Source organism: Stegostoma tigrinum, chromosome 34 (assembly GCF_030684315.1).
Source record: "Stegostoma tigrinum isolate sSteTig4 chromosome 34, sSteTig4.hap1, whole genome shotgun sequence".
NCBI lineage: Eukaryota > Metazoa > Chordata > Chondrichthyes > Orectolobiformes > Stegostomatidae > Stegostoma > Stegostoma tigrinum.
Window position 1 is genome coordinate 23,234,973 of NC_081387.1, and position 12,646 is coordinate 23,247,618.

Genomic DNA, 12,646 nt, shown 5'->3' on the forward strand with positions numbered 1-12,646 from the left:
CACAGCGAGTAGTTCGAGCCTGGAATGTGCTCCTGGAAATGTGGTGGAGGCAGACTCAGTTGGGGAGTTGGAAAGAGCATGGGATGGTGTTTTGGATGATAATGGTGTACAGGGATATGGGGAAAAGGCAGGAGATTGGCCCTAGATCATAGACCCAGACACAATGTTGGAGATGGTGCAGGCACGATGGGCAGAATGGCCTCCCTCTGCATCAGCATCATTCTGTGACTGTGTGAAATTTGAGCCGATCTATTCACACAGACCTGTGCTGTATCCAACAAGACCATCTCCGACAGCCTCGCCTTCCTCAGGGATAGCATTGCCCATGTGATGGTCAGGGGCTGTGGGCACTTGCCTCATCTGCCTGGTCCAGGAGAAAGGCCTTTGACAGAATCTCCCACAACTGACAGAGTGGACACACTCTGTAACATGGGGTTTGGGGGGTGGGGGGGGAAGCACTTGGATAGAACTGTCCCACACAAACAGCAGTGACCCAGTTGCCATCAGTGGGTGGGAATCAGAAAGCTGTCCCAGCCAGGCAGGGCTGCCCTCTCTCCCCTGTCCTCCAGGTGTGTTGTGTAGGACCTTTTCCTGAATCCCATCACCCCCAGGATGGGGGGAATGTGAGGGGGGAAGGTCTCAGGTTGTGGAGGCACTGAGATGAATATCTCCTGCACGTCGACCCCATCGCTGTCTCCAGCTTGGATTCACTGTTAGTGTAAAGACTGGGTTAATATCTCTGACCAGTTCAAACTGCCCTCAGGAACCAACATGAATCAGATTAAGAACGAGGGCCATGTTCTTTGAAAACTGGCCTGATAGATCCTTGTTCTCTTCACTGACAGGACGGATGACTTGACAGTGCAGGGAATTTTGTTCTGAGGGCCTGGGGTGTGTGCTAAAACTGGGAAGGAACGAAGCGCTCTTAAGTTTTGCTGACATTAAGCGAGATATTGTTATCTTTGCACCATACCACAAATCACTCTATCTCTTTTCTGTATTCTGTCTCACATTGTTTGTTATCTGGCCCACAACAGTGGTGCCGCTTGTGAACGTGGACGTGGCATTTGCACGGAATTTGGCCACACAGTCACGTATGTACACGGAGTACCAGAGGGGGCAAAGCGTGCAGCCTTGCAGGGCACCAATGTTGAGGATTATTATGGAGAAGGTGCTGTTGTCCATCTTCACCAACTGCGGGGGCTCAGAGGCAACTTGCAGCAGTTGCTTATGGAGTGTTGCTGGAGCTGAACACACGCAGCCAATTGAGGAGTATTCCATTACAATCCTGACTTGTCCTTGGAGGTGGTGGACAGGTTTTGGGGCGTCAAGAGTACCCACAGCATCTGACCAACTCTTGTGTCTTCTTGTTTATGTGGCAAGTCCAGTTGAGTTTCTGGTTAATGCTAAGCCCCTGGATGTTGGTCATGGGGAATTCAGCGATGGTGTGCAATTCTGGTGAATGAAGCCAGCCGGGGGTTCTGGATCACAGCTGGGGATCATTTTAGTGATAGCGATCGTAACACTGTATATTTTAAATTTTTTATGGAAAAGGAGAAAGAGAGCCTACAAAAAAATGGTTTTGAATTGGGGTCAGGCTGATTTTATAAAAATAAGGCAGGATCTGGTGAAATTAGACCGGGAACAGCTACTTGAGGGTAAATCAACAGGAGAGCAGTGGGAGGCATTCAGAAAGGTGCTGGGGCAATACATTCCCTTTCAGGGTGAAATGTAGGAGCAACAAACCTGGCGAATCCTGGATGTTTATGAATATTCAGGACTGGATCAAAAGTAAGAGAGAGACATGTAGCAGAACCTGCTTACAGAGGCATGCTACAGGGACCAGAGCTAGATTCCGTAACGTTTCTGATATTCGTAAATGATTGAGTTCTTTGAGAAGGTGACCAAACAGGTAGATGAGAGTAAACCGGTTGATGTGGTGTATATGGATTTCAGCAAGGCGTCCAATAAGGTTCCCCACAATAGGCTGTTGTACAAAATGCGGAGGAATGGAATTGTGGGAGATATAGCAGTTTGGATCGGAAATTGGCTTGCTGAAGGAAGACAGAGGGTGGTAGTTGATGGGAAATGTTCATCCTGGAGACCAGTTCCTAGTGGTGTATCGCAAGGGTCGGTGTTGGGTCCACTGCTGTTTGTCATTTTTAGAAATGACCTGGATGAGGGCGTAGAAGGATGCGTTAGTAAATTTGCAGACGACACTAAGGTCGGTGGAGTTGTGGATAGTGACGAAGGATGCCGTAGGTTGCAGAGAGACATAGATAAGCTGCAGAGTTGGACTGAGAGGTGGCAAATGGAGTTTAATGCAGACAAGTGTGAGGTGATGCACTTTGGTAGGAGTAACCAGAAGGCAAAGTACAGGGCTAATGGTAAGATTCTTAGTAGTGTAGATGAGCAGAGAGATCTCGGTGCCCATGTCCACAGATCCTTGAAAGTTGCCACCCAGGCTGACAGGGCTGTTAAGAAGGCATACAGTGTTTTAGCTTTTATTAATAGAAGGATCGAGTTCCGGAACCAAGAGGTTATGGTGAAGCTGTACAAAACTCTGGTGCGGCCGCACTTGGGGTATTGTGTACAGTTCTGGTCACCGCATTATAAGAAGGATGTGGAAGCTTTGGAAAGGGTGCAGAGGAGATTTACGAGGATGTTGCCTGGTATGGAGGGAAGGTCTTTCGAGGAAAGGCTGAGGGACTTGAGGCTGTTTTCATTAGAGAGAAGAAGGTTGAGAGGTGACTTAATTGAAACATATAAAATAATCAGAGGGTTAGATGGTGTGGATAGGGAGAGCCTTTTTCCTAGGATGGTGACGGCGAGCATGAGGGGGCATAGCTTTAAATTGAGGGATGAAAGATCTAGGACAGATGTTCGAGGTAGTTTCTTTACTCAGAGAGTAGTAAGGGAATGGAACGCTTTGCCTGCAACAGTAGTAGATTCGCCAACTTTAGGTACATTTAAGTCGTCATTGGACAAGCATATGGACGTACATGGAATAGTGTAGGTTAGATGGGCTTGAGATTGGTATGACGGGTCGGCACAACATTGAGGGCCAAAGGGCCTGTACTGTGCTGTAATGTTCTATGTTCTATGTTCTATGGAGATGGGAATGTGGGCGGTTGATAAGCAAGTTTACAGAATACACAAAAATTGTGCAGGTGATTGACAACAAGGAAGTGTTAAGTTATGGGAGGGAAGATGGGCAGATCAGTGGTAGATGTTAATCCTGACAAATGTGAGGTGATGCACTTTGGCAAGAAAATGAGGTGAAGGAGTACTCAATAAATGGCAAGACACTGGAAGCTCAGAGGAACAGAGTGATCTTCGGATACTTGTCCGCAGACCTCTGACTGTGGCAGGACAGTGTAATCAGGTCATTAAGAAGGGGTCCAGGACTCTTGTCTTTATGATTGTGATAAAAATTAAAAGAACAGGGAGGTGGTGCTGGATCTGTGTGGGAATTTGGTTCGACCACAGCTGGATTACTGTGGGATCATGAGGGAAAGTGGGACTTGTCTGGAGAGCAGTATATTTTTGGCAGGATAGACTTGTTAGGCCCAGGAACCTATTCTGCACTGTCTGATTTTACGATCTTTGCTGTCCATTTGATGTTACTTACAAGTTTACCCTCAAAGTTAATATTCCCCTCTTTATTCTTTAGTTAGCCATGTTTTGTTGGATTTTAAGGTTTTCCCAGTCCTCTGGCCTACAAATCATGTTTGATACATTATATGTATGTTTTCTTTCAATTTGATGTTACCCTTCACATTGCCTTCCCAGAATCCTCCTTTCTCAATTTGAGGATGAATCTCAGCCATCAGGCTGAGCATTAGTTTTTGCTGCTTTGTATATCTTCATTTTTAATTGGATCCCCTCATTGGTAATATTTGTTAGCCAACGGCAGTTTATCTTTCTCATTATTTTTGCTTAAATATCTTTCACTACTTATCTCCAGACCTTTGTCATGATCCATTTTCTTTGCCCATTTTAGGCAACTTTCTCCATCCTTCTGTGACTGTCCTTGTTAAATTGAGGACGCTGGTTTGAAAATTAGTAGCAGACTTTCTTCTTGGATTTGAAATTCTACCTCATTGTGATCACTACTTCATATTCATCTATTTCTATTGATCTATCTTGTTCAAAAGTCATGCATTCAGACAGACAGCATTAAGCTTCAACTTTCGACCATTATTTTGTATTCTGTTTCTAATTTCTGCTCAGTCATGCAATACAGAAGAGGCTTATCGAGTCACTACCAGCAAAGAAAATCTTCTGCCTACAATAATCCCATTTTCCACCACTCGGCCCATAGTGTGAATGTTATGCCATTTCAATAAATTTTAAAATGTTATGAGGCTTCCTGCATCGACTGCTACCCTCCAAGGCAGTGCATCCCAGATTCCCTCCTGACTTGTAAATACTTTGATGGGCTTCATTAATTAAAATATTAACTCATCTGTTGGAACAATAGATAGTTCTTTTCTAAGTATTATTCTTATTCTACTCCTAACTTCATTTTCATCCAGCGTTATTCAATCCTTGACACAGCATCAATTCCTTCTCTTTAAGCTTTGAAAACATTACCTTCCCGTCTTTTCCATTGACTGTATCCCAACACTCCAGTCTGGGATCAATAGTAACTTCATAACTTCTTATTCTAAAATAATTTCATTCTATTGAGCCCCTTTTGTCAAAAACACTGCTTCGCATGTTACTTTGTCAAAAGAGTTGTCAGCACTTTGAAACTTAATACATGCTTCTCTCTCACATGACTTCCCAGCACAGACTGAAAAACAAAGTCAGTCTGGAAAGGTCTACTCCTGTATCATGAGGGTTTTGGGGAAGGTTAGATAGGAAGAAACTGTCCCAGTTGGTGGAAGGATCAACATCAAAATTGAGAATCAGTCGTAGGCAAAAAAAAATGGGGAACTTGAGGGAAAATGCTTAGACACAGTGTGGGTGGTTAAGTTCTGAAATTCAGTGCCTGACGGTGTGGTGGAGGCAGGTACATTCAAAGGATCTATGGGGGATGATTGGGATTGGGGGTGTCACAAGATAAACTTCTCCCGTGGAGAGCAGCACATATGTGAAATGGTCCTGCACTGTAACCATTCTGTGACCCTGTGCCTTACTGCAGATGTGGTTGCTGTAGGTCACACAGGTAATCACCAGCACTCACATACTACAGCTCCAACACATCACCTCCCTGCTGTCTCTATTGTGCTTTATTTAACTAATGAGGTTGCAAGTTTAGACATATCTCTCAACAATATTTTGAAATCATAAGAAGTAGTAAATTTGACATAATGCTCAAACCACCCACTACTCTTGGCAGTTATTGCCCCAGTAAGTTAATACCTGGACATAAGAGGCAATGGCCTAATTGCTATTCTCACTGCACTGTTAAGCCAGAGGCCTAGATTAATGTTCAGGAAACTTGCGTTCAAATCCCGCCATGGCAGATGGTGGAAGTTGAATTCAATTTTAAAAACCTAGAATTAAACGTCTCATGATGACCATGTATCCATTGCCAATTGTCAGAAAAACCCACGTGGTTCACTAATGTCCTTTAGGGAAGGATACTGCCACCCTTACCTGGTCTGGACTACATTTGACTCCAGGCCCACAGCAATGTGGTTGACTCTTAACTGCCCTCTGGGCATTTAGGGATGGGCAATAAATGCTGCCCTTACCAACAATGCGCACAAGCCATGAATGAATAAGAAAGTAACACATGCTCGAGGTCGTACATTTTCATACTGTTTCATTTGCAGTAACTTACCAAATCAGAATTTTAATTTTTCTATTTGAAGTAAAATTGTTTCAATAAAGAAAGAAATCACTTAGTTATTTCTCTCTGACAACACAATAACATCTCTTACTGAGTGCAGTTGGGAGCCTCTCACTGACCTCACTGTCTCTGTTCCCTTCCTAAGGAGAGACAAACACGACGCACCCAACTCAGTCATATCTGTCAGGAAATGGAAAATTAGTTTTGTTAACAACATTAGTAAAACATTCTTTATAAGGAATATGTCCAAGTTATGACAATTCTAATTTAGCTGTGTGTGTGCGTGTGTGTGTGTTTGTGTGTGTGTTTGTGTGTCTGTGTGTGTGTGCTTGTGTGTGTGTTTGTGTGTGTGTGTGTGTGTGTGTGTGTGAGTTTGTGTGTGTGAGTTTGGGCGGGGTGGTTTGTTGGTGGTTGATGATTACTGATTCAGGGCCTTCAAGCTAAGCAGTTTGAGAACGACTTGTCAAACCAGCCCCTCAGTTCTGTCAAACCTTTCCCAATGTTTCAAGAAGGACCCAGTCAGGCTGACGTCAAATCACTTGCCAGTGATATCCATCCCCAAGGATAAAGTGGAAACCAGTTGTATAACAGGTCAGGAGGACAGGAAAGCAAAGATATATATCTGATCAGAATGGGCAGTAGTTCAGTGTCAAGCCCATTTTATCTTTGCACCATGCGCTAACCTTCTAACCATTTGAGTACAGTTTATAGAAAGGCAGCAGAATGTTTCCAACAGCTGAGGAATCAATTACTGTACGGGTTGTTTTGAGGCTGTGAATTTCTCTTGCAGATGTAGTGAATGCTGCCTGACAAGCTGTTCCATCGAGCAGAAGAAGCAGAAGCTTAAACACATGTATCAATAGGTTCAAGAATAACTTCTTCCCTGCTGATATTGGACTGATGCATGGCCGTTTCCAAATAATGTTGGTGTTATTAATGTCACTGTTGCTTCATGCACCTCTTGTGCAGTGTATTCTGTTTCACTTGTCGCAGCACCCGATGATCTGTATTTCCTTGCTTACTTTGACTTCTCTGTTCTGCTCGCAATCTAAGCTTTTCACTGTACTTAGGTAGATGTGACAACAGTAAATCAAAATCAATCAATCAAGATTTAATGCTGTGGAGTGACAAGTGGTTCCCAAACTCTGCCCCAATACAGGTCCCAGCGCAAAGGCTGGAATTCAAAGCGTCGCCTGGAAAATAATTCTGGTCCCACAGTGAGATGTATTCACACAAACTTCACTTTATCCATTAAATACATGCCCGGAGGTGATGCATTAATTTTAATAACATTAATGATTTTCGGTGAGTTACAGTTGAAAGAGCAACTTGCCCGCAGTGACACATTTGTTCGAAGGAGGGAGCAAAAGCCAAAGAGCGAATTCAGTGAAAACGAAAGTAAATGTTTTCAGGGAGGGGCTGTCGTTGTGAATGTCTCCATTTTTTACACATTTGTCCGAGAAAAGGCGGAAAATGTTCGATCAGATTGTGGGAAAGTAAGAGGTGAGTCTGAAATCCTCTTTAATTTCAGGAAGGGCTCATTCCCAGTGGGATCGGGTGGATTTTAGTCCCGCTGAAAGATCCCAATCAAATCCAAGGAGTTGAACGGGGAGCCGCTGGGGATTGTGCAGTGAAAAGGTGAAACCTTTCTCCAATGTCTCTGATCAGCTGCACAGAGCCTGGAGCTGGTTCCTGTCAGTATAAGGGAACAGGAGGGAGAGGCAATGTGTAACATTCACTTCTCAGGGTCAGACACAGCGACTGGAAAGGGAGACGGAAGTGAAAAGGAGGAACAGAGTGAGGGCCATGAGATGGAACATGACCCATTGGGGTTTCTGTTTAAAGGCAAATAATTCAATCCTGGAGACAGTTGTCACGCTTCATTTCCTGACATAAACTTTAATTGAAGAGTTTCCCTTGTGCTGAGTCCATTCTCCGATTCCATTCTTTCCCATTTCGGGTTTTCTGCCTCCACCATCGAGAGCAGTGAGTCCAGCTGCTTGGACCCTCAGGTCCGGAATTCTCTCCCTCCCTCAATCCGTCAATTCCTCTCCACTTTCCTCCGCCTCCCTTCGGATGAAAGGGATGAAATTTAAAATTTGATGTAATTTAAAGAAAAAATAATTACACCTTTAGGAATATCAAAGAATTGCGTTAATCTGGACAGTAGAATATGTCCAGGAGGTTTGTGATACATGGCGTATTGAACAATGAAAGGTTTATACTCTGAAACAAAGATTGAAGGCACTGAATGACAGCTGTATTTTGTTTGTGTATCAGGCCTGGTTATTCTGCTGAGACCCCACAAAGATGGAAGGAGTTCACCTCATCCTGCTTTTGCTGTTTGGGATTCCATGCTCTGTGTATGGTAAGGAATATATTAACATTTGATCATTTTTGATTGGATACAACACATCAACCAGGTATCAAATTGGAACAGTACGTTATTGAGTGAATATTTGAGACCTTAACTGTTGCTTTGCTTTATTTGCTGTTTTAACACATGAGAGTTTGGCATTTCCTTGAAATGAACTCAACAGATGAACTGCAATTACAGTGTCTATTGTGTAACGTATCAGATGTTGTAGGGACTGAATGCAACAGATACCTGGCTGACATCTCCTCTTGTGTGAGAGAGGCTGTTTAAGATTAAGGGCTCACCCTTTTAAGATGGCAATGAGAATGTTTTTATTTCTTAGGGACAGTTTAGAGTGTGGAATTTCCTTGCCAGAAGGTTGTGGAAGCTGAGTCTTTAAGATAGTTGAGTTAGGTACAGTTTTTGACTGACAGGTGAGCGGAGGTAATGGCGCTGACAGGAAAGGCTGAACATGACACCACATCAGGTCAGCCATGTTTTTGTCAGGAAATATGGGCTGCTTGTTTTTAAAGCTACAGAAATCAACAAAACTGAGTGATATCTTCACCCAACGCAAACTTATTGGAAATGGGTATCAACAGGGATCTGACTGCCTTCATGTATTAGACCTATCATGGCCTTGGTGATATTCCTCCCTGACAGTATCCTCACCCTCAGAAACTGCTGCCGTTTTCCCAGCTGTTCAGTGTCCAGAATATCCCACAGAGGGTATAGACACAACATGGATGACAGCTCAGTGATGATAGCCAGGACCTCCTCAGTCTCAGCCTGTACTTGGACTCTGACAGCTGTCGATATTGATAGGGAGGAGGCTGATCATTTCACTTACATTCGTGCCCACCTCTCAGGGAAATTGGGGCTGTTCCCCTGGTGGCTCAGTGGTTGGAGGTTCCTGTTGCTGCTGGGTTTGGTGACACCTCATGTCACCTCATGATCAGCATCGCCTGGAGGAATCCATTCAGTGCTGGTTCCATCTCAGATGAGTCAGCAGAAATTCTGTGGACTGTGTCAGAAGGCGCGCACAATGACAGCGACATGTTCCTGATCCAAAGAACAAAGAAAAGTACAGCGTAGGAACAAGCCCTTTGGCCCATGAAGTCTGTGCCAACATCTGTACCTTCTCCAAAGCTTCCACATCCTGCTGGTAGTGCGGTGACCAGAACTGAATATAATATTCCACATGTGGCCTTACTAAAGCTCGACACAGCTGCACCCTGGCTGTATCCCTCACGCTGATTCACAATGAATTGACTTGTGAGTTTGTCACACAATGTGGCTGGACTCTTCACCTTTGCAAGGAAGCCGAGGTTATGGTTTGCTATGGTGTTCTGAACGATGTGAGCTAATGGAAATGTATGTTGTAGATCCTCAGATGCTAATGCTTCACTGGGTGAGTTAAGTTCAGACACGCATTGACCCTCAGAAATGCCAACTAAAAGGACAGTTACTCCTGAACATCATAGACCACGTTGATGCATACACAGACTTTGGTATGAGAATGAGGCATCCTCTGCAAAGTTGATTACAGTGTAGTGTAGGCGAAGTGACACAAGAATGGCAAATTCAGTTGAGAATCTTAATGTGCGTCTCCATGGATTTGTGTATCTGACATAGAACATAGAACGTTACAGCACAGCACAGGCCCTTCAGCCCTCAATGTTGTGCCGACCTGCCATACCGATCTGAAGCCCATCTAACCTGCACTATTCCATGTACGTCCAAATGCTTATCCAATGACGACGTAAATGTACCTAAAGTTGGTGAATCTACTACTGTTGCAGGCAAAGCGTTCCAATCCCTTACTACTCTCTGAGTAAAGAAACTACCTCTAACATCTGTCCTATATCTTTCACCCCTCAATTTAAAGCTATGCCCCCTCGTGTTCGCCGTAACCATCCTAGGAAAAAGGCTCTCCCTCTCCACCCTATCTAACCCTCTGGCGTATAACCATCTTAGTTTATACGGTTCATGACCACAATTATTCAATGTAGGCAATCAATATTCTGTCAGAAATTTTCAGATGGTTTACTAAGTTTAAGAATGAGCAGTGTAGAAATGGTACATTAGTAAATAAGACAAAAAAACTGATTTGAAACAAACTTTATCATGCAGCAACTGGTTAGGCTATAGAATGTACTGCCTTGAAATGTGGTGGAGGGATATTCAATTGAGATATTCAAGAGTATATTGGATAGTAATGGTACTCCGGCATATAGGGAAAAGGCAGGAGATTACACTGGTGTATTCCCTTGTGTCAGATACGGTGGACTGAATGGCTATCTTCTGTGCTGAAGGAATCTGTGACTGTGATTGGTGTGCTGTTGCTAGAAGTATTTTCTTTCTCCCCACTGGCTGCAACATGCATTTCTTGTTGTATATTTGAAAGAGGTTGATTGGTTACAGATTACTTTGCAACAGATTCAGATATACTTGAATGTAACAAGAACATATCAATTAAACAAATCTGAACAGATCACAAATTTATTTCTGTGTGATATGAAACAACATTATTTACTGTGTTCGTCATGTTACAATGGAGTCTGTGATGTTGGGGTGGGGAAAAGCTGTGTGAAGTGGGCAGAGACTGAGGAAGAGTTTTGTATTCACCTCTGGCTCCGTCAAAAGTGGACATTGGCAGGAATATGATCAGGTCTCTGACTGGGTCCACGTGGTCAGATCTAGTCTCCTTACCTTCACAGAATTATAGAATCCCTACAGTGTGAAAACAGGCCCTTCGGGCCAACAAGTCCACACCGAACCTCAGAGCATTCCACCCAAACCCATGCCTTTAGCTTACCTAATCTACACATCCCTGAACACTACAGGCAATTTAGTATGGCCAATTCTCCTAACCTGCACATCTTCGGACTGTGGGAGGAAACCGGAGCACCCGGAGGAAACCCACGCAGACGCAGGGAGAAAGTACAAATTCCACACAGACAGTTGCCTGAGGCTAGAATCGAACCTGGGTCCCCGGTGCTGTGAGGCAGCAGTGCTTATCACTGAGCCACAGAGCCACTCACTTCTAATTTTGTTTTTTATTTAATTGTGTGAGGCCATGTGCTCGGTACGCAGCTTTATTAGATGCAAGCGCAGGCCACAATCAGAGTATTGACGATATGACCTTAAGGAAAGATATTTGCAGAGAGGGAGTGCAACAAAGTTTCAGCAAAAAATATTCCTGTAATGCAAGGATTGTCCTATGAGCAAAGATCATTGGCCTGTATTTCCTGGAGTGAACTTATTCAAACATGAACAATTCCAATGTGGATTGACAAGGAAGGATGAAGCAATGTTCCTCCTGCTAGGGGTCTCGAACCAGGTGACACAGTCTCAGACATTTTCTTTAGTTAGGAAGGAGACATGGGCATCACTGGCTGAGCCAGCATTTACTGTCTGCTCCTAGTTGCCCCCTTTAGTAGGTGATGGTGGTGAGCAACCTTCTTGGACTGCTGCAGTGTATGGGCGGTCAGTAGATCCACAATGCTGTTAGAGAGGGAGGTCCAGAATGTGCTGTTCTGGCCATATCTGTGCCCAGGGAGCTCTGGTAGGGATCTGTTGCCAGAGGAAGATTGGTGGGTACACCCAAAAAGAAGGAACTGGAATTCTACCTGAGGAGCTCTTAGGCTTTGCAAGAGGTGATAGCTGTGATTTGGACCATTTACACTGAGTGACTGCCTGCCAATTTGTGAGTTTGAGCTTTGTTGTATCAGCTACTTAGTATGTAATTTATAGATTAATTGGCCACAATATACCAGCTAATTTGCGTCATTTCTGCATGTTTTGGTTAAATTAACAATGATCGTGTGAAATCTTGTTTGTTTGATTAAAAGTGTCACCTCATAACAGTGATTTTAAAGTGTAATGATTGATGTATTTGAGATTTACAGTAGTTAAATGAGACACCACCTCTGCAGGTGACTTCCGAGTGAGTGGCCCAGGCCGTCCTGTGGTAGCCGTTGTGGGTGAAGATGCTGTCCTGGAATGTTACCTTGTGCCGAAGGTATTTGCCAACAACATGGTGGTGCGCTGGTTTAAATCAGGCATTCGGTTACCGGTTCACTCATACAGAAACGGGCAAGACAACACTGCTGCTCAGCATGAGGATTACAAGAAAAGGACTGAACTGTTTAAAGATGAAGTGTCCAAAGGCAATGTTTCTCTTCGAATAAAGAACATAAGGGTGTTTGACGAGGGGAAATACCTGTGCACAGTTGATGACAAAACAGCTTTTGAAGAAACTACGATTGAGCTAAAAGTTGGAGGTGAGTGAACACATCTACGACAAATCAGTACCATATCAAATTGATACTTCAGTCAAAATGCAAGTTGTTTTTATGAAAGTAGTTATTTATCTAGTGAAAACGTTTACTTAGAACATTGAACAACATATTGTACATTTCATCAGGAAAACACTTGCAGTAAAAAAATTTGCAGGCTGTATTATTGCAGTAGCAGGGGATGAT

General features: G+C 43.7%; 1 protein-coding gene across 4 annotated transcripts in view; it reads left to right on the forward strand.

The window, feature by feature from the left end:
• The first annotated feature begins 7,158 nt into the window (after nucleotides 1–7,158).
• Nucleotides 7,159–12,646, forward strand: part of LOC132206216 (butyrophilin subfamily 3 member A3-like) — a 30,975-nt gene continuing 25,487 nt past the window's right edge. For 2 of the 4 annotated variants that reach the window (XM_059639525.1, XM_059639526.1), the window contains exons 1-3: nucleotides 7,161–7,306; nucleotides 8,084–8,171; nucleotides 12,098–12,445. In XM_059639525.1, the coding sequence (XP_059495508.1) occupies nucleotides 8,114–8,171; nucleotides 12,098–12,445 (406 nt within the window). In that variant the 5' untranslated portion in view covers nucleotides 7,161–7,306; nucleotides 8,084–8,113. Of the gene's footprint in view, nucleotides 7,307–8,083; nucleotides 8,172–12,097; nucleotides 12,446–12,646 lie in introns of all 4 variants that reach the window. The other 2 variants (XM_059639528.1, XM_059639527.1) reach the window with 2 other exon arrangements.